Raw genomic sequence first — 26893 nt, forward strand, 5'->3', positions numbered from 1 at the left:
CACTACTGGCTCCACATATCCTCCAGTTTATTATTTAATATATCTCAATTCCTGTCTGAAAAGTGATGTGGTGTTCTAGTTTACTTTGGCCACAAACCTATTACATGTGGTTTTCTGCACCGACCAGAAGAGATCAATGTGTTTGCACAGTCTGGTGAGTCACAGCCCCAGGCTGGCTCTGTGCCTGCAAGGACGGCAGGTGAGATATCCACGGAAAACACTTCCTGGAAAACACTTCCTCCAGCACCCGAGGGAAGCCCGTCAGGCACGGAGTGCATCAGCTGGCACTGCCATTCTCAGAGGCCTCCAAAAGAACAAGCTCATAAAACAGAACATCACTGTGTGTTCTCTGCTAAATTAAGTGTGGCTTCTCCTCCCCTTCCTTTCTCCAGCTTCTGATGTGGTTTTAGCTTTCGTTTGTTTTTCTCCATTTCTCTTTCTAGCACAAACACATAAAAATTTAACATGAATCAGCAGAGAAATTGCTTTTTTTTACCATTCACGTTGCATATGACTTAAATGGATTGTAATTTTGGGCTATCCTACTTATATAAAAGTTTACATTCATTATTACCTTTCTCCCTCATCTGTGATCCAAAGTTCAGACCTTATGTCTTCTATTTGAAAAGAAATGGTAAATTTGAGTGTGTTAATATGATACTGTTTTACTCATTCAGTTTCTAAGTTCTTGAAATAGGATGTTACAGATAAATTATTTATATATATATTTTATATTCAACATTTCTTCACTCTGTTCACCTTAACCTACATTTCCCAGCATGAGTCATGCTGATGGATTTTGTAATTCTCACAGTTTATGCCTTTCCAGCTGATTACCAAACAGATTCTATTTTCACCAAGTCAAGACTATTTCCTAGATCCTCAGAAGTTATCAACCAGACTTCTCTGCAGAAAATGAATCAGATGAAGAACATCAGCAACATTCAATTACATGAATCTGATATAAAACTAATTCCTAGGAGCTAATATTCCATATAAATGGGGATGCTTGCTAAGCCATAAATGTGCATTAAATTCTACAGGCTAAATTTAAAATGCAAGATGCTTTAATTATTGCCTTATTTTGCTTAGTATTTCATAGATTCATTTTGAAATTACTTATTTCCTTATGATATTATGAAACCAGTGTTCCAAGCCTCATCAATATTGTTGGTTTTGTTTGAGGCCCAACTCGTTCTCTGGTCTGTTCAGGTGTATTTTATCAAGCCACTCCCAGGGAGTTGGGACAATTCCACCTCCAGTGTCCAGGATGGCAGGACATTAAGGTCCTGTCAGCCCAGTGTAACAAGAGTCTCAGCTCTGCCCAGGAGCCAGACTTTTCCCACAGTGAACCTGGATTCTTGTCCCTCAGTAGCATTTTGTGAGGCTCCACTTTTCCCTAAGGGATCATTAGTTTTGCTCTTTCCTTCATTTCAAATATCTTCCAATTTCTTACCTGGATAAGACAACCACACAACAGCTTAGAACTGAAAAACCCAGTGCACACACCACAACATAGAAACCCCAGAAAAATACAGCACTTAAAGAGGAATTAAGTACCAGAAACGGACTTAACTTACAGCTCTTTCATTGCTAATACCTCCTGAAAGATTTTACTTCATCTTGACACACCGACTGACAGGCAAACCAACAGAAACAGATGTGCAAATGATCTATTAATGTCGACAGGGACTGGTCACCAGACTGACTTTATTCTGGTTCTAGTTTTGAACACACATAGAAACAACAATTATGACACAACTTTAGGCAAAAAAACACAATTGAGTTTTTACAGATATTTTAAAATGTCTTCCACTACCATTCCAATAGAAACAAAAATCTCTTGCAAATTTATGACTTTGAAGAGATGATATGTATAAGCAAACTTACTAAAATGCAATATTTCCTATATACACTTTTTTCCTTTATATCCCTTAAAACTGATATTTAAAATTCCCTTTTGTTATTAAAAATACTTTTACAAAAATAAAACACTTTCTTTGTTAACTTTAGCTACAGTTGATTTTTTCCAGTGGATTCATTGCAACTATGATTTGCACAGAGTAGCTGATGCACTTCACAAACACCTGACCATTTCTATGGACAAGCACCACTTGCTGATCCCTGCACTGCTGTCCTGATCCTGCTTCCACTGAAGCCAATAACAACACTCTCACATGCTCACCTCAGTAACTATTCTGACATGATCAAAAATAACATCAGAGGTCTGTGCTCTTTATGGTTTAATTGTCAGAAAAAGCAAATCCCAGATTTAGAATTTTGATTCAAGCAAAGCAAAATTTGTGATTACAATCTGTTTTTACGTCTAAGCTCTGACTTGTATTTTTTCACCCGTAGGTAAAAGATGAGAATAAATTTTCATTATTACAGGACTGCTATAAAAACTAAGGTTTATAAATGCTTTTAGCATGAAATTACATTCAAGCATTTTGCTTGCCTTTAAGATAATGTCTTCAAAGAGAATTTCTTGTTCAGATATCCGCTGGTGATTTTTTTCTTAAGCCATAAAAGAGTTTGCTATGGAAACTCTCAGAGCAAGCCACTGAGGCAGAGCTTTGTTCTAAAATGTGCATTTGTCAAACTCAGACAGCTACAGCTACTTCCTTGCATCTAAAAATAGCATTTTTATCCATACAAATATGTGGTTTAAACAGTCATCAAACAATAGGAAAGGGCTAATCCTTTCCTGCAGCTCAGAAGGACAGTGTGGGAGGCCCCGAGCTGGAAACCAGGTACAACCCAACCCAACCCCACTGATCATCCTGCAATCAAGGTGCTCAAAGAGCCACTTCTACAGCACTGCAGCAACAGCCTGGGACTAGTTCTACAAGCAGTCCTGGTATCTAGAAGCTACTTAAATATGCAAATAGAAAGGGAAGAATTGACTAAATGCTGCTTTAGCATCTCCTGGCAGTTAAAAACCTGGGATTCACAGTACTTCACCTCAATGGCAAGTCTCACTTGCTGCTGGCTCCACACACTCAGGGAGGATGGAACACACAGCAGCACAACTGCACACCTTGGAGAGAGGATCAGAAATCTTGCTACTTTGAAATAATTAGTTAAAATCAGAGGCTTGTGGAAAGAATACAGTCAGCATATCTAGAGGGGAAAAAATAGCAGTGACCCACCACTAGCTTAATACTCAGTATTCAAAGTAAGTCAGAACACCAGCAGCAGCAAAATAACTTACGGTTTTCAAATATCCTGATATTAGTTAGAATCTTCCATTACCTACCCTGGCACTGAATAATTGAAAAAAGCATGCATTTAAATAGCTTTTTAATTCACAGGTGTTAGAACATAGGAAGTACATCTTAATACCCAACTTTTTCAGCAATATAAGAGTGCAATAATGTCACCTTACAACAAACAGCTATTTTTACTAAAAATCTATGATCAGTCACTCCAGGCTTTAACATATTATACCAATATTGAAGCCAAAATTGCATATGTACAAAACAGCTGATATATGTAAACCTCATCTTCAGCTTCTGTTTGCAAACAGGTACCTATTCCTTACCTGCCTGCTGGGGAAGAAAATATCAAAATCAATATTGCTAGTTAGACTATCAGGAAACAAGATGTCACAACACCAATAATTTTATTCCTGTCAAAGGTAGGCAAGTCTGCTCCCATGATTCTTTCAGTAAAAGTGAACAGGGACTGAGCAAAATCTCCTACCTACCCTTAGACCAAGTTTTAGAAATAAGATATATTGCTGTACTATCTAGAGGAAAACAAATGTAAAGAATCCCCCTGCTCTGCCCTCCCCAGGCAGAACAGTGCACCATGGCACTGCTGAAAGGTTGACACGGGACTAAAGCATTTAATGCTACCAGAACATACATTCATTTAATGCACACTGGCATCAGCTGGACAATCTTAACAGCATGTGTTGAAGGAAAAGCAAAGTTTGGTAAAACCTTCATATATTAACAGTAAAAGCAGCAAATGTTTCCCCCCATCAGAACTGAAAAAACAAGTTTAAGTCTATTTAAAGCATCCTTAAAATACCCCACACCCTCACAAAAAGCAATGACTTTGTCCTGGACAAAGATGGCCTTCTCCTGAAGGCAGGGTGATATTAAAAAAAAAATATTTCTGATTGTAGCTTGCTACTTAACATAAACCCAGTTTTTTCATCTGGTTTTATCCAAAGACTTTGTGAGCCTGATCCGGGTGTGCTACCAGTTTATTTAAACTTCTGCTGGCCTTGCTATTTTTAGCTCGTGGAGGCTGGCACAAAACATTTACTAGAGCTTAATGGCTTGTTCTCTCCCTGCTGTTCTTACAGACCATTCAGGTGGGTAGCTGTCAGCAGTGCAGCTGGAACTCGTAGGTGCTCGTTTGCCACTGGTCGATGTCGGCGTCGATCATGTTGCGCTCGGTGAACGTCACCCGGCCCTGGGCGTCGATGAGCACCACGGTGTTCGTCCTGCAGCACAGGGAAAGGCTCAGCCTGGTGCCCACTACCCCCATTGCCAGGGTGCCAGCCCTCACTCCCCAGTGTTTTAATTTTTTTTTTTTATCTCTCCCCTGCCCACATCAGCACCACGTTAGCAGGGCAGGAATGGCCCTGGCGAGTTCAAATGGCGTTTTCAGCCCGTTCGTCTGTCACTGCACTGCTGAGTCCCTGCTGCTCTGGCAGCAGCTCACACACAGAGCTGCTCGTTGCAGAGTGTGATGGAAGGTCACACTTACTGCAAAGTGCTCCACTCAGAAAGAAGTAGCATAAAACTAAGTTGCTCTTCACAGCCTACACGTACCCTGAAGGGTTACTTATCCTATCAACAGTACTCTCTTCATTCCTGTCTTTCAAAGCAATTGTCCACTGAGATTTAGACACAGTTAATTATTATCACAGGACACTGATATATGAACACAGAAAAAGTTCTTTCTCTCTAGGAACCTTCCAAAGGGGAAATCTGTTTTCATGAGAAGCAGATCTGGGTCATGCATCGGTGCCACTCTGCCTTGTGGAAGCTGTCATTGCTCCATGGACACTGTGCCACAGAGGGATCACTGACAGCAGGAATTTTCCACCATCCTGATGTGGTGGCCTTCCCCAAGTCACTTCACAGTTGTTCACTCACATAAAAAGTGCTTAATTTCCTCAGAAGAATCTCGTGAGGCCCAGTTAACAATCTGTATCCACTAAACCCCGTTGCTAAGGGAAAGATAAGTGTGAGCACACAATTATAGCAGTAGAGAAGACTTGACATATAGTGCTAATTCACCAGTGAAAGGTCAGTACTTCTGCCAAGTTATCCCTGTTTCTTTGGAAATAGCTGGGCTCCAATCTGTGAAGCAAGAGGAGGAAGATGCTTCTTTATCAGGTTAAGTCTTCATTATCCTGTATTTAAAATGTTCTTTTAATACATTTTATAGAAACCACTGCAAAAACTGAGTAGCTGTTTCTCAGAATCCCAATTTAAAATGCTTCCAGCAGTGAGCACTGTCAGCTTATCAACTCACATCTCTGCAGTGGAAATACTATGCCTGACTATGCCAGAGACCAATCTGGCAAAATCATTGGCACACTTTTAGAGTAGGAATTCCCAGCAACAAGGTTCACCTGGAATTTTGTCTCACACAGATTAAATGCAAGGTGCACTGGATTATTCTATTGTTCTTGGTAGAACAGTCTGAGCAGAAAGTGAGAATATCTCAGTAAAAGCAGCAGCATTAGTTAGGGGAGAAGTAGAAATACATGTTCTTTTGAACAAGAGCAAAAGGTTTTTAATGCACCAAAGTGGCAGATCCATTTGACAATGCCATGCCTGAAGAACTCTGATTCAGCTCTGCAGATGACACGATTCCTGTTCGTGGAGCAGAAACGTTCTGCAGGATCTTTGATAAGATCAAAGTGCTCAGATGTGCTGCTGCACTGGGAATTGTTTTACCTTGTTCCATAGCCTGGGCAGTGAACACACACAGCTGCATACTGGTTCAGGATAGGACGGATATATTCCTTCCCCTGGTCCTCAATTGCAGGGTCTGGCAACTGACTGAAAAAAGGAGTAAAGGAGTTAAAGAGATTTAAAAATTCTCCCGTATTAAACACATTCATCCCTCTCAAACTGGAAGGAGTTGCAGGACATCCCTGATATCACAGTCAAAGGCAGGGCTGAAGCAGAAGAGAGGGGGTAAAGGACAAAACCAGCTGTGGCTGCCCCACCCCTGGAAGTGTCCAAGGCCAGGCTGGACAGGGCTTGGAGCAACCTGGTCTAGTGGAAGGTGTCCCTGCCCATGGCAGGGGGTTGGAATGAGATGATCTTGAAGGTCCCTTCCAACCCAACCTGTTCTGTGATTCTATGTAAATAAGGGCTTTCTCTGTGTGCAGGAACAAAGTGAACCTTACCCGAGCCTCCAAAAAGCTTACAGCAAGCAACTTACAGTCCTGCACTCACTGCCCTTACTAAGGGAAATGCAATCTTTAAAAGAAAGGGCACAGAAAAAGCAGTGTGCAGTTGAGGAGTACTAAGGCTGCAGTAGTAACATTTACTGTGTCTCCTGCTTAAAAATCAATACTGTTGAAAGTCAGTCTCTGTGGAGAGAAAGAACACTACTTTTGCCCTTCATTACCCAGCTTTAGTCAATTAATATATGGCTAAAGCTTTTTCTCTGCCAAAACAGTTTCTATATGCAATTTTTAAAGGGGTCATGTTGTATTTTCAGTGAACTCCAGCCATCGTGTTCTTACGGCTCTTGATTATTCATCACTGTAAGAAGCTCCTTCACCAGGTCTTCTTTGGTAAGGTCTTGACTTCTCTTCACCACTTCTGTGAAAAGCTGCTTCCCATACTGAAGCTTCTTCCATGGTGTATCCAACAAAGAATTACTCAATCCATATATTCCTACACGCACACAAAAAACAATTTAATGGAAAGTGTATTCTGGTGATTTCAGTTGTCATTACAGATTTCAAAAACGTTAATAAAATATAAGTGCTCCCCCTAACCTTTACCTGCAGGTGTGCCATAAACACACACTCTGGGTAAGGGATTTAGGGTCAAATCCTTTGAAAATTCCATTCCTCAAAACAGGCTTCTGTCCTTCAGGCACAGTCACCAAAGGAGCACCCACTAATTGCAGTACAGGTGGGTACACTGACACGGACAGAACTTTTAATGAACTATTGATTCTATACAGTAATTTATTAGTAAATGCTTAAATGAATTCAAAGACATTTAATAATATTTTTTTTAAAGAATGTGAAGGAAAAGTCAGTGAGGACAATGCTTAGATAGCTAAACTACTAGAACAATACAGAGCTACATAAGAAAAGGTAATATTCAGACCTTTCTGAAGAAAACCTACCAGCATTTAGGAAAACAGGTTCTGGTTCTCCTTTGTTTCCATAGTAGCAAATTACGTCTCCTTTGGTGGTACTGAAAAATATAAATAAGAATTTCTCCTTGAAAAGCCATCAGCTTCTGTGTTTGATTATGCTCCAATTTCGTGCAATCTTTGAACACAGTAAGATGTTTCTCCCACTGTTACTCCTATGGTTCCAGGCATTAACTGAGGAGTTTTAGTACTCTCCTCCTCTCAAAACACTGGATTAGCAGCACCACTATCACAAAGTACCATTATCATTTTTAAACATAACTGCAGTAGAATTCAGTAAAACCCCAGAACCACTGCATGGAAAGTAGCCAGGCTTAATGACAAAAATCTGTGGGGTTTTGGATAACTGGAGATTTAGTTACTTGGGAGAAGGGGGCACATTAAAACAACAGAACTGTCCATCACAGCAAGTCACCTTTCCCCCATGCCCTCTTTTGAAGCCCTCCTGCATCCTGAGGCCCTGGCTCCTGCAGGCCATTGCAGCTGGCAGGAGTACATTGTGCCCACTCAGAGCAATGCTGAGGGACACCTGGGTCCTTCAAGGGACACCTGGGTCCTTCAAGGGACAGCTGGGCATGGCCAGGCTGTGTTCAGCTGCTGCAGTTACTGTCTGTGAGCTTTCTCCCCTTAACTGGAGGCAGTGGCTGCTGCTCTCTCTTGTGCACAGTGTTCAAAGGCAGGCTCCAACACTGCAGATAACTCTCATTTGACAGAGATGGGATCAGCATGTCCAAACAGCAGGGACCTGAGTAGTCATATTTATACTAACAACACAAACAGCAAACCAACTGATAAAGACAAAAAAATGAAGTCATCACTAAGCCTTGTGTGTCCTCTGGAAATGGACTGCCATCAGATGGCTCACTGCCAACATCCCTCAGTCCCATCAGCTGACATGGAATTCCTCAGTGATTCCTTTGCTACCAGTTGGTGGGTTTGGGCTTCTTTTTTTTTAGTTTGCCAGAATACAGCAACGAGATCCTCTAATTCTCTATTCCCCCCTTGTGATTTACTTGGTCACAATGGAAGAGAGTATTATTCCAGTTACCAACAAACACATTCTGACCATTGTTCAGCTTTTAATTTGTCTCCCAAGCTCCAGCTCCTCAGACAGCATACAGGCTTTTTGAATTGGAAAAAACCCCAAACAAGCAAAACTTGCAGTTAAAACTGAATTTGGATTAAGCAGCATAAACATAATACAGTAGAGAAACCATTACCAGCTCCTCATTTTTTCCTAAGATAAAAAGAAGTATCTCTGCATTCTGTATACTCTGATCTGCATCAGGGCAATCTCATTAATGATGTTCTGGAACTTAAATTGCTCTGCATAACTTAACATCTGCTACTCAAACCTTAATAACAAGCAAAACAGTCCTGATTTAGCTGTTTATATTCTTCTTGAAAAGCCATTCTGAAAGACATTCTACAGCATCCTTTGCAAGACAGCCAAATGAAGAAGGAAGTATTAACTTATTAATTATACAACTCAGAAGAGTCAAGAATACAAAAAAAAAATAAAGCAAAAATAGAACTGCCTTTCTCTGTGCACTGCTCTTCCTCCTCCCAAACCCATGAGACTTTTCTGATGCCTTACAGAAAGATGCCCAAGTTTTTCAGCATAGGTAGACAGCAATTATAGGTGGTATTTGTGTATTGTTGCTTTTATTGTTAAATATCATATACGAAGCCCTCAGTTATTCAATTTAAAATTTATCTACTGTTAAAAGAAATGTGTCACTTTCTGAACTCTCCTCTAGTGGCTTAAAAGACATTTATTTTCCTTATCTTTGTTTTTCTGCTCAACTTTAATGTTGATCTCAAGACTTCCTGAGCACCTGAACTCTCCACAGACAAGTGCCCACATCAGAACTGTGACCCCTTTACAGCAGGGATGGATATGGATCCTCCTCTCCTGTTCTGCCTCTAATTCTAAAGCACTGAAGGTTTTGACCAGTCTCTGCTAGAGTCTTCACGTGCATCAACCACAGCAAGAAAGTATGTTGTGAAATTGTTTCTGTACCCCAGTTGGAGTATTTGCATTGGGTATAACTAGACAGTCCATAACAAAAGCAGCTGAAACAGAAGGAAAACACAACATAGGACCAGAATTTTCTTTCCTCGGTTTCCTGAGATACAAATTCCTGTCCCACTACCGCAGATTAACTTGTGTATGTGACCCACTTAAAAAATCTATTGAAAGAGTTGTATTTTCTTCATCAGAGACAAAAGGGGTTTTAAAGCTATTATTCTAGAACACAGTAAAGCAGTGAAATAGAGCCTTTCAATGAATATGAGAAAGTGCTGCTGAAAAGTACAGGTGGAAGAAAAAAAATTCTAGTAGCAGCAACCTGAAACTATTATATTGGTGCAATAACTACTCTCTTTTCAAATTCTTGAAACTGTACCTGGTGTAAAAGGTCTATGAAGAGAAAAGTTCAGAGCAATTGTTATCACCTGAGGTCTCAAACCCCAGTGTTAGATGGAAAGGCAGACAAATGGCCTTTCCACACAGGCCTTGACCACAGCTGTCCGTGTCCTGCCACAGATGGGACTGCATGCTGTGTAAACAGGCACTGCTGCCTTCCCTTAGCAATGGCTTTTTATGGGAAAGAATATTATCCTCCAGCATCTGTGCCCAGCTTTTCGTGACTGACAAGTTCAGTAACAGGATCCCCTGGAGTTTAACAAAAAGATGGGGAATACACACAAACTGCAGGGTCACTGACTCGGGACACCTGTATCTTATTGTTTCCACATTCCACATTCCCCCAGACGTGTTTCCACTTACCTCCACTGCAACACTGCTGCTGCCTTCTGTCAAAGGAAGACTGAAGCCTCCCAAGAGGCTTCTGAAATGGGCACACTTTCAAACTGTAGTTCTCTGTGCCAGTCAGCTACTCTTCTTTTTGTCATTTGGCTCTGCCTATTCCCTTCCTACTGTTTACAGATACTCAGTACTGAAGGGAAAGGCAGAAGCCAAGATGAAAAAAAATCACTAGAAACTTGATCACAGCAATAGCCTCAAACCCCTGGCCCGTACTCAGATTCTCTTCCCTTCCAGCTTTACAAGTATAGATACCAATTTCACTGGAGAAGTAATAAAGGCATAATTAAAGTGATGACAATAGGGCCCAGTAGGCTTATTTTTAAATCCCAGCCATAGCTGACAGCAGAAAGAAACTAAAACTGCATAAAAATTATGCTCCTAGATACATCATTCTGTCAAAAAATGTAAGCAATAATAAATGTTCCGGGAAATATTCTAGGCAGCATAAATCTCAGCAGAAATAGAAGCTCCCCAGCAACATGAAAGCCATGCAGAGTTTGCCACAATCACTCCTTCATGCTGATGAAACATAAGCAATGTCCTTCTGCTCCCCTGCCCTGCTTCAACTTCAAGGTGGCTTCAGGTCGTGTTGGCCAAAAACAGACCGAGAGGAAAAGGAAGAAGTGAGGCAGTAAAGCTGCACAGCGTGTGGTTATCACCAAGTGATCACTCCCCTGGGCACTGAGCTCCACTCTGCTCACAGGGGGAATATCTTACACAAGGACATTGGATTGTTTGATGAATAATGTGTGCGTGTATTTTTTGTGCAAGGACAAAAGATGAAGTTGGCAGCTTGAAATGCTGAACAGGAGCTTCAACTAAGTAATACAGTCCACAGATTAATTTTCTTTTCTTCAAAGTTCATAAGCTAATCAGAAAACTTTTTCTGTTCTGAAACTAAAAACACACAAGCAAGCACCAAACCACCAACTATAAAGCCCAAACATGTAGCACCTACCATCCAATAAAATGGTGAAAAGAATTCTGCCAGATATTCACAGCATACAAAGTCTGCTTTAAAGCACTACTCTGATTTTGTTGCCAGTGTCTAAACATTTCTTTGGTGTTGTCCTTATATTTTGGGCCAGGCAGAAGCTGACACCAGAGGAAAGAGATAAAAAAGTTGTTCAGAAGCTTTTTTCCTTCTTTTGACATTGGCCTGTCCATCCATCCACTGGAAATGACTGAAGATCTATGCAGAAATATTTCAGAACACAGAGAAGTACCTGGACACCTCATTTTCATGAGGGAGCCACAAGAAGCAAGACAGGTGTACTCTGCAAAAGGTGATATTGTATTAGGACTGACAATGCAAGAGAAGAAATGTCAGTGAGCTCACAGAGCAGTCATGACAACTTGACCATCCCCGTTCCTTCCACAGCAGCACTCTGACCCTGTCTCACTTTTCACTGGAAAGGCTCCCAAATCTAACCCCTGGAGAGCAATCAAATCCCTCCCACACAGCCAAGCCCTGATCCCCACACGGAGTGCACAGCCCACGGGTGATGGGGCAGTTCACTACATTTCCCCTGGAGGGACTGGAAACTGGCTGTGACAGGCAGAGCAGAAGAGCTCACCCCGAAGGCATCTCTCTGCAGTCCCCTCCAGCTGACTTGTTTTGGAAGGGACAATTTGTCTGTTCCTCCTGGAGGAAGTGATTCACTCCTGTTCCCAGGGATCTGACTGCACATAAACTGTATGGGCTCTGAGTGACAACCTGTCAGAGACTCAAACTTGCTGGGAGAGCGACAAGAAGCTGCCAATTCCATTTGTCCTTCAGGGCTGCCTGTATTACACACTTGGCAGTAAGAACACAAGGGAGATGCTGCCACAACGGCCCTGACAGAAGTTTGAGATACCCATGAAAGTCTAAGTACCTGTAGCAACTGGATCTGTTGGACATAAACACAGGTTTCCCGAGGACAGCAATGATGCCCCGAGCATCACCACGAGCAGCTCACTGACTTCAGATGCTGTCACAGATGGAGAAAGGAGGGAAACTGCTCTGAATCTTAAGCAGACATTTACTTAGAGACCAGTCCAGTCTCTGAAACCTTGTTCCTCTCCAATCAGACCCACTGACACTCAGAACTGGAGGATGGCAGCACTGCCTTCCAGGAAGCTAATTTTGCAGCTGCACAAGATTCCAAATAGACACTGTTTGTCATATGCTATATATTCAACATAAAAGTATGTTAAGCATAATTGGATAAATACTCACGACCAAGATGTTAAACTGAAAAAATTAGAAAAAGAAAAGTACTAAGTAGTCTTCTTTAAAAAAAAGGAATCAATTGTCTTTAAATTGACATCAAGAGATGTCACAGAGCAAATAGATTATTACACTAAGTGTCAAAACCCATGCACGTTGAAAATGAGAGTCACATCAAGCTGTGGAAATAAACAAGATTTTACAACTTGTATACTTGTTTCCAGCTCTCCTTCTCACATCACTGCACAGGTATCTAGCCAACTATCAGCATAAGAATACAGACAGAAGATTAAAATTTCTTTTTCTGAAATGTGATCCTGAAAACTCAAACATTGTAAGTCTCTCTAAATATGCTGCTCACAGTCAGCAATATTGTGAGCTCAGACACACCCCTCCCCACCAGTGCTTCATTTAAATTTCCCATTTGAGTTTCCTCTCCATTTCACACACTTTAACAGAGCCAGTCACTATTTGTTACACAATGGAAGAACATCTTAAGAATAGTCTTCAGTCCTTATTTTGAAACAGCAGCATGGCCCAACAAAATAGCATCAACTACAATAACATTTTCTATTTACATAGAGAAGTAGCTTCCATTCATATACTATATTTCTCTCAGGAGTAATTCTCATTTCCTAAAATGACAAGTTTACAAATCTTATCAAAATTGCTCTGCATCATTAGCTTGGCAAGAATTTCATTTCATCAGAGTATCCAAGGCTAAGGACACGTCAAAACTGAGAAATTAATCAACACACACAGCTTTCAGAGTGATACTCAGGGAGGAATTACGAGCTGTATCACCATGGAAAGACTATTCAATTGAACACACAATTCCCTATCAGCCCAGCATGGAGGAATAACCAAACAAAACCAACACAGGAATGACTGCCTTAAATAACATCAATCAGATCTACTGTAATATCTACTTGCAGGAAAGTAGGAGAGTAGGGAAGTGAAAAATGCAAACACAAGGCTGGTTAGTGAGAGGGTGCTGGAAATCATTTCCACTCAGAACAGCAAACACTGGGACCTGCTGCCTTAAGTGTGTGTGGCTTCCCAGAAGCAGGCAGAAAACCTGCACCATGAGGTTGTCTAATAAGATTAATGGTGCTGCAGAAAGGGTGCCAAAGCAGGGGTGTGCTCTGGGCAGTTTGTATGTGCTCGTGGTCATGCAGAAAGGATCCACCTGGGAGCTGACACATGGCCTGGACACGGCCCAGCACTGGATTTCCCTTCTTCTCCCTCAGGCACAATGTGCAGAAACACTCAGCACATGGACTGCTGAGCTGACACAGGCATGTGCAGTGCAAAGGATTGGCCCAACCACACTGATTATAGTCAAGTATCCAAGATCCTTCCTTCAGCTACGGAAACTCTGAGTTAACGTAAACCAGCACTGTCTTGTGCTGATTTTTAATGTTTCAGGAAAGATTAATGACACAGCTACTCTGACAGGAAAGGTATCTTAAAAGCTTTCAGGTGCTTTAATCCCACCACAACATGTCACCTCTCAGAGAAAAAAGGTATCTGAGAAAAGATGGAGCCAAAGTTTTGTTTTCTCAAAACACAAGGCACAGAGCCCTCAGGGTAAAGACTGGCCATGGCCTGTCAGGGAGTCCCAAAGAGTTCTGTGGCAAGCAATGATTAGAACACAAGACAGTGCTCCAGGGTTGGACAGACCAGAAAGTACCCCAGGAAATGATGACTGCACTAATGTTAGGACCTTACATGCCAATCAGCAAAAACCATGAGCTCTGACTTCAGTTTGTGACAGGCATTGTCACACATCTGGGCTGTGATGTACATGTGCAAAACTGCTCCCTTTGACACCTGAACTGTGGTGTTTTATAGACTTACTTCAAGTCAGCTGCTAACAAATTAAATCCATTGTAAAGATGTCCCTCTGCTGAAACTTTCTTCAAGTAAGAGTAGCTGTCCAGATCTGCAGTCAGGAAGTTTGTTACAAGAGCACCTAAGAAAGAGGAGGACATGGAACAAATGTGGGTGAGCTCACTGTTCTGACAGGCCTGGTAAAACAAACAGCAAGATAAAGATTCCTGTTGCCAAGAGGCTGTAACAGTGGGGAAAAAAACCCAAACCCCAAAATCAAACCAAGTAACAAACCAGCCTTTAAAAGTCTTACATCATTGTACCATGTTCCTATTAAGAGCTTGACTTTTACTCCAAAGAACTCAGTCAAAAGCTCTTGGTCAAAAATTCTACAGAGTTCATATTACTAACTACTCTAAACTGGATGTGCCTTTCCTCTCCTCCCACCTTACAAATTCTTTCTTGTCTTGCTTCATTCCCCTGATATATGACCCTAAAATGAAATACAAATGACATGGTTCATTTGTTTCCTTTGTCTAACATCTTTTATCATTCCAATATATTCCCAGTGAAGCAGCTTATGACAGTTACAAACAGACCTATTGTTACTCTAAAAAACTCTACAGATGTGCTCTGTTGAGAATCCTCTTCAAAAGAGATTTTTTCCTATATTTCTGCTTCTCTGATCTGGGGGAAGGAGAGACTATAATAATCTTTTAGACTACCTCCAGCATAACTCAAGTTGTATTGATTCCCTGACACAGGTGTTTGAACATGAATATATACATTTAAAAAAGTCTATTGTAATCTAAATCTAGCTCAGTGCTTGGCTGGTTGTTCTGCCTGTTAATTAGAATTATTTTCAAGAGGAGACAGTTGGTGCTGCATTTCTTGTCTGAATGTAACTTCAGGCTCGAGGCACTACATCTTGTTTTACTTTTGCCTGTTTGATCAGAAAATCATTATCCGAGTCAAGTTTCTCACACAGGTACTCAAACTCATCAGTTCACAAATTCTGTTTACAGCACATAAACATTCTATTTGCCCATAAAGCTGTGTTAAGAAAATTAATACTGTAATCATCACTGTTTTACTGGAACACTAGGGCTTGTTGGTTCACTTTCTTCTTTTTCTTCTATTTCAACTCTTTCATACCTCTTCCTTTGGCATTTTTATCCACCTTTGGCTGCATATAGTTTGTCAGGGCTGCCATCTTGCCCTTCTTACTGATTCCCAGCCATGTCCCACCTTCTTTTCCTTCCTCCATATCCAGACCTAATGGAATAAGTAAGAGTTAGGTTATTACATTTGTTTAAAAAAATCTCAAGCTTCGACCAGAATTTCTCAGTGCAAATGCTGAGTTTTCATCAGGCTGGATAAAATGCAGTAGGTGCAAGACTGTCTTTCTGGATGAGTGACATAAGCCCACTTAAGTTATCTGCCCTCTAATTCTGCACTATCAAGTATTTTCCAAGCAACTGCAATAGCAGATGAGAGAAAATGAGAAAATGAAATGTAAAAGCAAAATTAAAAGCTTTGCCTATATGCTAAACTACATATGAAGCTTTAAGAATGCTCAGAATGCCTGTTAGCTCAAAAGCCAATCCCAGAAGATTAATGTTATATGCAAGTTTAAATTCACACATAACCAGAAACATTTAAAGTAAACTGGGTAACTGATAAACATCTTGGACTCTGGTAACAGGAATGGAGGAGGGGGACCCAGGAAAGTGAAGTCCACAACATTATTAACTCCAAAAGCACGGGATCTCAAATTCATGGGATCTCCCCAGACACACTCCCCAGATGGAGAATATACCAGTTTCTTATGCCAAATATGGACAGAGCTGACAAGGGTATAAAAGACAACAATTCAGGGCTCTTCAGTTTTCAGGATAGCTTTTTATTTGTTTAAAACTGCTCCACAGCAGAAAAGCAGCACCCAGAATGTCTGGCACAAAACAGAAACACCAGGCAGAACTTGAGAAGCAAGGGAGTGGTAGTACAGTGGGAGTAATTTCTCCTCCCAGACCTCCTTGTCAGTGACAATCACACACAGCATCAACAAAGAGTATTTGCAAAGTCAAAATGTTGCATTTCAACAATGCTTCATCTTCCAGAGCTTCATCTCTTTTTCGCAGAAAAGGCAGAAGTATTGATCATACTTAAAAATTTCTACAGACAGATTCCCCACAAAGGAGAACCAGACAGCTGAGGGACTGTACTACCAGTTTGGCAAGATGTAGACACAAGAGCTAATAAACTGAAGGATCAATAACTAAAATTATTCTGTAGCCTATAAATTATTAACCAATAAAAAATGAGAAAGTTTTCATGTTTCTGAGGCTTTGTTGAATGATTTCTAGTCAATATTACAGACCTTGAGTCTCTGGAATAATTAATTCCACCTATTTTAAGACAAACTAATTCCACCTATTTATCAGACAAAGCTAAAGTAATCATTTGTGAGGGAGCAATTAATCTGATTTATTTCCACTGCACCACTAGGACTGAAATCAGTTAAAAAAATATTAAAAAGATATTAAAACACAAATAAGATAGTAATAGCACAACTCATCTTTCAAACTTACATATTTTCCTCAGAAGTATAAGGAAGAAGCAAATTTCGTATTAGAAAGGCACCACCACCCTAATAACAAAAAAATCCAGGCCACAATTCCCTTACAAATTACATGAAAACCTGTCAAAACAGCAAGACAGACATACCACTGAGGATCTCATTGCTACTGTCCCAAAACTCGGCCGATTTGGATGGTCTGTGATAAAATTCATCTCTATTAGCTGCTAGAATGAGCCTGGAGAACACAGGAGGAAAAACACACTATTACTTACAAATTGGAACTTCACAGTGCAGGCAGGAACAGAATCCAATTTTTGCCACAGCATTAGCTCATTTTAAGCATGAAACCATCCTTTATCCTCCCATCTCACCTCTATCACTCAGTGGAAAGGCCAAATGACATCTGACAGCAGCCTTGTCTCTCACTGTCTCCACACAGCAAGTCCATCTTGTTGAGTGAATGAGGCAGATGTTATTTTCAAAGAACAATACTTCCCTTCCAATGGAAGAGATTGAATTAAGATCACATAAACAACCTTAAGATTCCTCAGCATGAAGTTACAGCTTCATTAAAGAAAACGTGAAGATAACCCACAGATTCAGAGGTAACTTACCAAAAATGTGAAGCACGAGAGAATGTTTTTACCAGATCATTGCTTAGGATCATGCAGTCACAGTATTTCTTAATCTGTCTTTGACACCTAAAGCTCTAATTATGGGGTTCAAAGACACAAGTCAGATGGTTTTGTCTGTAGGTACTCAGAGCAGAGATAAATTTCTGACAGTGTCAGAGGTCCAGCCCCACCGAAATTCTTGGATGAAATGACAGTATGGTCAGGGAGGCAAAGAAATAAAGGGAACAGCTGTGGGGTTTTGTAGCAATCAAGAGATACTTTGGTGGGCAGTTTTCCCCTGATTTTTGTTGTTTTGTGGGTTGGGGTTTTTTTGCATCCATAGTTGCTTGCATAATTTGGGTTCTGCCAGAACAGGAGGAGGTGGCACCATCAGGAGGTAGGAAGAAGCTACGAAAAAAAATATGCAATTGAAAAATGTTGCTGGATGAAATCCATTATTTATATTTAGAAATAAACACATCACTCCACAAGAGCAAGTGCTGTCCTGACAAAAAGCATGCTGCAGCTCTTCACGTGCCATCTAAAATTTGATAGTTTTAGAAAATCTGTATTTTGTACTTTGACGATTATCTTTGAACTTTGATAATTATCATAAATGGCACTTTCACACTTGAAAGACTCAAGTTCAACATGATATTTAAGAAGCAGCAGGCAGGCAAGATAAGACAGGTCTTCCTCAAAAGTTCCAGTCTTTGCAGCACTGCAGATCACTCAAATTCCATATTAACCCCAGTTCCAGTCAGTCAGGCTATGAATGTAAAGCAGGTAAGTTTTAACGAGTCAGTACAGCCAGGCAGCTCCACAGGAATTCAGAACACTCTCCATTCTTGGCCTTTGAAAGAAAAATCTGTTCCTCTGTCCATTTCATCCAGCAGAAGTTATTAAAACAAAGCAACTTTTTTGGCGTCCTCCTCACAGATCACACAGATCCCTCACTGGATGTGTGCCACACTCACTTCAGCAGCAGTGGAACACTAGAAAGAGAAGTCTGGGCTAATCTGACTGCACATCCATCTTTTGAAACTGAGAAAGTGAACACTTTCTGTTATTCAAAAGCAAGGGAAGACAGCATCAGAAACTAAACTGAATTACTTATTGCAACATCAGACAGACGCAGGGTATCTATAAATAAGAGCTCGAGTTAGAAGCGTTACATTAGAAATACTCTGGAAAAAGAACTGTAATCAATCAGCTACAGAGAAACTAAACAACTCTCAAAGTTCAATGGCACCCTTTCTGGAAGGCAGGTGCTTTGTATTTTGCCCAACAAAGAAGCACCTGTTGGAAACCAAACTGTATGTACGTTTTTTTTCTTTCCAACGCAAATATAATATTGTTCTTTTAAACTTATATAATTTTTCTTCTTCTAGCTGATTCTAGTCTTTGACCTATAGGCTTTCAGCTGGTTTTCCAAATTTCTGTCATCTTACTTGAATATGCTCCATTTGTATCGTGCAGCCTCCTTTTGAAGATTTTTATTTAAATTAACATCACCACTGTTAAAAAACAGTTTGGCTGAAGTGCATTTCTCATCTCCTGAAGCTCCAATTATACTTTGCCTTCAATGATTCTTGACATGAAACCACGGTTTGTTTATAGTATCTAAATACTAAAAATAAGTGAAATCTTTCTGGTGTGATTGAATATTCCCTATCTCAAGTTTAATGCAGACTCCTAAATTTATCACAAGGCTAGTGTACAAGATCATAATAATAAAACCATCTTTATTTTGTCTTTTATGAAACATAATCGTACTGAAAAGGAACAATATTAAGTGACCCTCATCTTCTAATAAATTGCAAAAAGCCTATTCAGCCATGTTATAGCTGAAATAATTCAACTGCATTAGGATTTACATATTAAGATTTATTTTAATACTGAGAGAGATGAAAACACGAGAAATCATTCCATTAAAGCAATTTCCTACAATGCAATTCAGCTCCTTAAAAAAGACTCTGTGATTACAGCTCTGAAGCTTGAAACATGTATTTATTTGTAAGATGCACCCAGCACAGTTCAGGAAGACGTAAAGGCAGCGTGTTCCCTCTGACAATAATAATGGTCTGCAGTAAAGGGCTCATTACACTGCACTAAACTTCAGTGCAAACAGGCCCCAGAGAGCAGCCAGAGCAGCTGCAAAGTGCAGGCACACAGATGTGTTAGTGCAAAGTGCAGGCACACAGATGTGTTAGTGCAAAGTGCAGGCACACAGATGTGTTAGTGCAAAGTGCAGGTACACAGATGTGTTAGTGCAAAGTGCAGGCACACAGATGTGTTAGTGCAAAGTGCAGGCACACAGATGTGTTAGTGCAAAGTGCAGGCACACAGATGTGTTAGTGCAAAGGCAGCACACAGATGTGTTAGTGCAAAGAAAAACTGAGAAAGTTAAATACAATTAAATACTCCTGAACTTGGGCCAAACATCTCAAAAGTGTTGTCCTATTCTGACACTGACAGCAAGTTGTTTTCTGACATAAATTATTAATTTCAATCTTGATGCAATTTTTTATAGCAAGCAAACTACTGTAAGTTTTACTTTCAAATATTGATCGTGGCAGAAAGTTCACTTGGCAAGCAACTACAGCTGACATCCAGAGGATTTTCCCAAGAGGCATCAAATTGCTGAATCTGTCTTTCACTAACTCGTAACACAAAGAAAGTCAGACCAAATAAATGGATATATTAATTCAGCACCAGTCACATCATAAACAAAACCTCCTTTTAGGCAGATTCCAGATGCAGAAAGGAATGCACTCCACGGACAACTGAGGCTTGGGTTCTCATTTCCTTTCTTTCTGTGGAATGGCATCTGCTTCTCAATACAACAAGGCAGAAAAGTCAGTGAAAGGCACGATGATTTCCTGAGCATCCTGACTCTGATGGTCTCTGGATGAATACCAATACTTGTACCCCACAAAATAAAATGGAACCTATGCAGTATTTAGAAATACAGAAAGCAATAAAACTTTACAATCTGCTCACTGGCCTGAAGTGCTGTCTTTCTATTGTATACTCAGTGTACTCAAAGATGCTGCTGTTGGATACTTAGTTTAACAATTGAGGGCTATAATGAGAGAGAAAATGATTACAGGAAGTTTAATGTTTTGGAAACTCACTGTCTGCCATCGACAAGTCCTGACAAACTTACCTAGAAGCCTGGATGCTTGTTTAGTCTTCGGGTTTTGGCCTAACATTTCCTACACAAGACTTAGTTTTTTATCTACAGTTTTAATTGCAAGCAGATCTTAGGGTGGGGGAAGGCTAGGACACTTCCAAGAAGTTCCTTTAAAACTGGTTTTAAACTGGAAACCCTAAGCTTATCTACCACACTGAAAGGAGGGGACAGCTGCATCTGCAATGCCCAACACACACGATTCACCTTAGTTCAAATGCTGAAGTAGAACACAGGGCTTTCAAACTCTGGAGTACAATATTTAAAGGACTTATAGAGCACATGATAGACCCCCAGCTAAAGGTCTGTGGTTACAAAGCCCGAGTCTTCTGACAGTCTAAAAACAAAGGGTTCTGAAAAGGTTACAGTAAATCCTCCATTGGGGAAAGTCAGGGAGTTAAACACCTCAAAGGCACAACAGAACACATAATTCTGACTTGAGTTTGTACTTCACGTACTGGATACAGAAAGAAATGGTGTAAAAACACAGAAGCAAGTCTGTTTTAACTAGAACAATCTTACCTGTACGCATTTTTTGAAACTGGGCGGGGGTCAAACTTGAATAGAAGGATGCACATTGAAGAACTGATGTTTAAATCTTGGGTCTTCAACAAAGGCTCAATGTAAGGTCATTCTGTAATAGCCTGAAATGTAAATTAAGATTATCTATTACACTGCAAATTATAAAAGGATAAACTTGCTTCTATGCTGAAGCTTAAGGATTGCAATGTACTGACTTTCTTTGTCTCTATCAAGTCAATCCCTAAACAACTGGTTTAGAAATTAATCATAAATTAAAGATGCAGTCTTGAATTCTGGATAATTGATTTACTAGCCCAGTGTTTAGAAAGATCCATAGCCAGCTTTACATAGAAAATCTACTCAGTTTTAGGGTGTTATCCTCCGTCTCAGACTCCTACTGCTGAATTCTCAGTAGACTGCAACCATACTGGACTTGTACAACTGAACTACTCGGACCTTCTACATCCAGACCTTGCCAGCTTTTCCCAAAACTCAGGGTCGTGTACCCCAGCTGCTCTATGTCCCAAACAACACTCATAGCTCAGAAGAGATCCCCTCAAATCCACAGTTGAGCAGTTTCCATTTAAAACACCACCAGCAATACGGTGGGTAATCTGTGAAACTTTTTACTGGCAAAGAAGGCCACTTGGTGAAAGCAGGGATATAAAATACAGTTTTAATGGACAACTGTTGCTGACTACTTTTGCTGAGTAAGGAGATATGGCTTCTGGTATCCATTAAGTGTCCTGCCAGACAATTAAATAGATTACTGAATAAAAAACCGTCGGCAATTAATCACTCATAAGACCACTATTTTAATAAACATGTTTCAGGCTCCATTAGCTGATGTATTGAGTTCCCTTCAAATGATCAATTCAGTCCAGCTGTTTGTGCAAAATTACTGGCCACATAAAACTTACACAAAAACTGCCAGTCATAAAACAGCAGTAGAGTAAGTTTGTAACACTCAGCACAATTATCTAGAAGGACAAGTATTTTCAACACTTCAGTACCTTTCTACTACTGCTTTGACAGAACCATCTTTGTGTCACCCCATCAGCCTTGCCTGATGTTATTACAGTACTTTAAGTTACATCTGTGGTTTTATTAACTCCAAATATCAAACCAGTATTACTTATCTTGGGCTCCACCTGCCGGCCTTGAAACAAGCATAAGTGTTTATAGGTCCTACATAAACAGCCTAACCTTTTTTTTTTTATTCAGACAAAAGTGTTAAGCCAGATAAAACAGAGCTACCCCCTAAAATAGCAGCAACACTTAACTGGCAAAGGAGGCAAGCAATATATTTTGGTACCTTCTTGGATCAAGGCTGACACTGCACTTGCAACACCTGTTGAGGTTTTATACCCAGGGCTAGATGTTAGCCTTATAATTCTTAAACAGAAGCACACTGTAAGTCAGACTCAAATTGGGATATTCTAAAATTCACGACAATTAACAAACACTAAGAGGAAAAAAACCCTGAAGAGAAGCAGTCATAGATACCATAAGTACCTAAATATTCAACGAGAAAATCTTTATACAGGTGTCATCCTTTTGGGCTCATGTTCACATGAAAGTGGGTGCTGCAACTATGGGGTGGGAGGAGCACGTTGCACAGAGCTGGCATCGCAGAGCAGATGTGCTCAGCAGCCTCCTCCCCACCCAGCAGAGCAGATGTGCTCAGCAGCCTCCTCCCCAGATGTGCTCAGCAGCCTCCTCCCCAGATGTGCTCAGCAGCCTCCTCCCCAGATGTGCTCAGCAGCCTCCTCCCCAGATGTGCTCAGCAGCCTCCTCCCCAGACGTGCTCAGCAGCCTCCTCCCCACACAGCTCAGTCCCCACAGACGGAGGGGGTGAGAAGATGAAAAAGATTAGGCCAGCACTGCCTTCCACTTGCAACTGGATGCTACAGCAAGTCCAAAGCTTGATCAAAAGCTGACTTGTCGAGCAGAAAATGTGTCTTCAGAACCATCCTTAGAGATGCAGGAGGTGGCTCAGTTCAAGCAGAAAAGGCTAAATTGTGGCACAACACCTGCCTTCTGGTTTTCTTTCTGAAGACAAGCCAGAATATACACACTGTGAAACATGGCAAAATCTGCAGAAAGGGAGAAAAAACCCTCCACTTTAAGGTGGAGACAGTGAAGACTTCCTGCCTTCTGGATAATGAGCTTTTATAAATTCTGGTTTGATTATTCCTAGTCAATAAGACAACAGTTACCAAGGATGACACGATCAGCAACAATCTCCTATTTGTGTAATGTTTCTAGTTTGCTGTCCAACTTATGCCTAATACACACAAACCAGCTTGACAAGAATCACAAACATCCTGTAATTAAGCGTTCTGCTCCAAATGGCACCGCTAATTTGGAAACGGCATTCCAGTAACTAACGTTCTTGTTCTGTGCTGCTGGGCTCTGTTAGACAGTACAGTGTGTTTGGCTCATTTGAAGGATCTGTTAAAAGCCTGAGTGGATACACACCAGCATAAGGTAGCGTTTAGAGGAGCTACCAAGAGACCCAAATATGATAGATTGTGTATGCTCTTTTCATAGGGTTCTACCATCATTTGGTTGATTAGAGGCAATCAGTTCACAATTTGGCATAAAACTATTCTACCCTTAAGAATTCCCAGTAGCAGGCTTTGAAAAATGAAGCCATTTGTTATGTATTTTGTTTTCGCAAATGAAGCATCATAAATAACATCTGTCAGTTACCACAGTGATCTCCAGTGCTTCTCACCTGATCCAAAACTATTGTTTAGGTGCAGTCTAAAACACAGCTAGAAATCATTTATCACTGGAATCTGCTAGTTTTAGGTACCACAAAAATAACTCGTGGTCAGCAGAGTCCAAAACTATTTTACTGTCTCTTTTGAATATGTCCAAATGAAGCTGAGCACTACAGTCCTTGAATGCCCATTAAAGGGCCATAAAACTAGATGCACTTTCTTGCACTAGTGGAATGAAAATTTTTTTAATATGGAACTTTAAAACCATCAAAGAGATGATGTTATAAAAAAAGTTATAAAAAAAGTTATAAAAAGTAATCTATGTTTTTCCTCCAGAGAAAAGTGTCTCATGGCTGCATTTTTAAAGCACTTTACTGTTTTATTTTTGAACTTCCCTTGTGTAGCACATGCTCCTGTGTAGCAATACTAATAGTTAAAGACCAGCTGGAATAGATGGACCTCTAATTTAATGCCTTTCAGGTTGCTCTGCATACAGATTGTAACTAACCCTACCAAGGTGAAGAGCCAGTCTTCACTGCGAGAGACAACAACGCAAAGTACAACGCTTATGAAAACCAGAAAATAACACATAAGGTGCATGCCATTCCCAAGTTTAATGAGCTCGTTTTATTTTCAGCTGCATAATTTCTCTCCTACTAGATTAGGTCCACTGTACAGCTCCAGTGAGAAACAAAGGCCAGTAAATATAACCTTTCACCACAGCATGTTTTAGAAGCATTTGCAAGGATGGAGTAGAAGAGCCTTTCCCCCACTTTCTCAAGAGTACAAACTTCTCCTTTGCCACGGATCTGCAGACCCGGAGCCTTCTGCTGGACCTTTTTCCTTAGGCAAAAACTGTATTTTTAGCTTGCACAATTCTTAGGTTTTCTTCAGTGAGGAACCACCAAAAAAGACGTCAGTAGTTTCCAGCGTCTTTCCGTGACAATTTCTTGCCCTCAAAGTGTCACCGCATATTAAAAATTAATTAAAAAGCTACTTTATTACTCTTGTACCATTACAATTGCTCTCGTACGTGACGCAGGTACCAACCGGCCGCCACCCGCGCAGGAACGCGCTGCCACAGCACAGCCAAAGGAACGGGGGCGAGCCCACACTTCAAATGGGGGCTTTTAGGATAAAAATCCGAAGCAAATGGCGCTCGGCAGCAGCGCTCTGCTCGGCGGGGAGGCCGGGGCGGCGGCCGGGAGGGGCACTCAGAGCCCCCCCAGACAGGACCCGTCAGCTCCCGGCCGGTCGTGGCAGAGGAAGCGACCCCGGGCTGTGCCCGAGCCCGTCCCTCAGCTCGGGCCCCCCCGGCCCCTCCCTCCCTCCCTCACTCACCAGCGCCGGCTCCGCGTCCCCCGCGCCGCTTCCGGAGCGCGGCCGGGCCGGGGCAGCGCCCGCCCCTCAGGGGGACGGACCGACAGCGAGCCCGGCCCCTCCTCCCGCCGCACTGCCGGCACCGGCACGGCTCCCTCGGGGGGCATATACCTTCCTGCACCGACACACCTTCCTCAGGGGCCACACACCTTCCCTGCACCGACACACCTTCCTCAGGGGCCACACACCTTCCCTGCACCGACACACCTTCCTCAGGGGCCACACACCTTCCCTGCACCGACACACCTTTCTCAGGGGCCACACACCTTCCCTGCACCGACACACCTTCCTCAGGGTCCACACACCTTCCTCGGGATCCACACACCTTCCCTGCACCGACACACCTTCCCCTGGATCCACACACCTTACCCTGGTGGAGTCACCATCCCTGGAGGTATTTAAGACCTGGCGCTGGGTGATGTGATTTAGAGGTTACAGTGGTAGTGCCACACTGATTCGATGATCTTAAAGGTCTCTTCCAACTGTGATGATTTTAAGATTCTATGAAGGTGTGAAATAATAACCTAAAATGCTTGATCTGAGGTGCACAGGGCTCACACCTCCGAGGGCGGATACACCCAGGACTGGACTGTTGACACTTGGCGAGTTTGGAAGTGACTCCCAGCCCCTCTAGAACAAGCCAGTTTGTAGCTCCTGACCCTTCTAGATCAAGGCTGCTCTGTGGACTGCTGTTCCCATGACCACCTTCAGCACAGACTCCACTTCCAGGACGGCCCCAAAGTCACTGAGCTCTGAGCTTGCAATGGGCTAAATTCCAGCCAGGACAGCTTTCCTGAAGATTGAGGAAAATACAAGTGACAATGTCAAATTTGCTACAAGTGACAATGTCAAGTTATTAAGCACAGCACGATCAGAACTGATAATCAAACATTTAGTCATTTTACCTAGATCTGCAGATTTAGGCTGAGATTGGATCCGTGCCACTTTTTTGTCACAATTAAATGTTAACTTACTTGTGGGTTTTTCAAACAAGATCTGAAAATTTCTGATTTTTTCTTCACAGGTGGCAATAGAGGGTTTCAGTGAAACCCTGTAAATTACAAAATCTCTTATGGTGAAGCCTATAAGGAAACACCATAAAAGCCTTGAGTGCTCTTCTAGGTTCTAACACTGATAAACACAGCACACAAAAGATACAAAACACTAATTAAAAGAACTCCCGGGGGTATATGGATGTGTAACGTGGCTTGTGAGGCAAAACCTTTCATCCTGGATGCCAAAAACCTGAAGTCAAGTGTCAGCTTTACCACTGCTCCGGCACATGACATTGAGCAAGTTCATCTCAATGCTTTCTTTCTCCATCATCATCAGTGGGATGATCACATTGACCTTCACAAGGTCTGTTGAGATCTGCTGATGAAAATTACTGGGTGAGTATATGATCATCATTCTTTGTACTATTGCTTCTGAAATGCAATAATAGATTGTAGTTATTACCTCGATACATATAAACCTAAAATGTATTTATGCTTTCAGGCACAGAGTCGCTATTCCAAAGTCATCTGATGAATAAGTAGACAAATTATACAAATCTCCATTACATTGAAATAGGTAAAATGCATGCACATTAATTGTAATGTATTGTTCTTTCTATCACTCTGTTT

At 41.3% G+C, this 26893-nt stretch overlaps 1 protein-coding gene across 1 annotated transcript; it reads right to left on the reverse strand.

Annotated features, from left to right (window-relative positions):
• Window positions 1-1682: 1682 nt before the first annotated feature.
• On the reverse strand, window positions 1683-25314 carry TANGO2 (transport and golgi organization 2 homolog). The gene is made up of 9 exons (XM_027733052.2): window positions 25230-25314; window positions 21160-21281; window positions 16977-17065; window positions 15405-15524; window positions 14277-14391; window positions 7345-7415; window positions 6728-6881; window positions 5928-6032; window positions 1683-4459 (listed from the first exon to the last, which is right to left on the reverse strand). The coding sequence occupies exons 2-9, from the start codon at window positions 21213-21215 to the stop codon at window positions 4339-4341; spliced, it is 831 nt and encodes a 276-aa protein (XP_027588853.1). The 5' UTR covers window positions 21216-21281; window positions 25230-25314; the 3' UTR covers window positions 1683-4338.
• Between the last annotated feature and the right edge of the window lie 1579 nt (window positions 25315-26893).

This window comes from Pipra filicauda, unplaced genomic scaffold (assembly GCF_003945595.2).
Source record: "Pipra filicauda isolate LSUMZ 115617 unplaced genomic scaffold, ASM394559v2 scaffold14_size4853619_pilon, whole genome shotgun sequence".
NCBI classification, from domain to species: Eukaryota; Metazoa; Chordata; class Aves; order Passeriformes; family Pipridae; genus Pipra; species Pipra filicauda.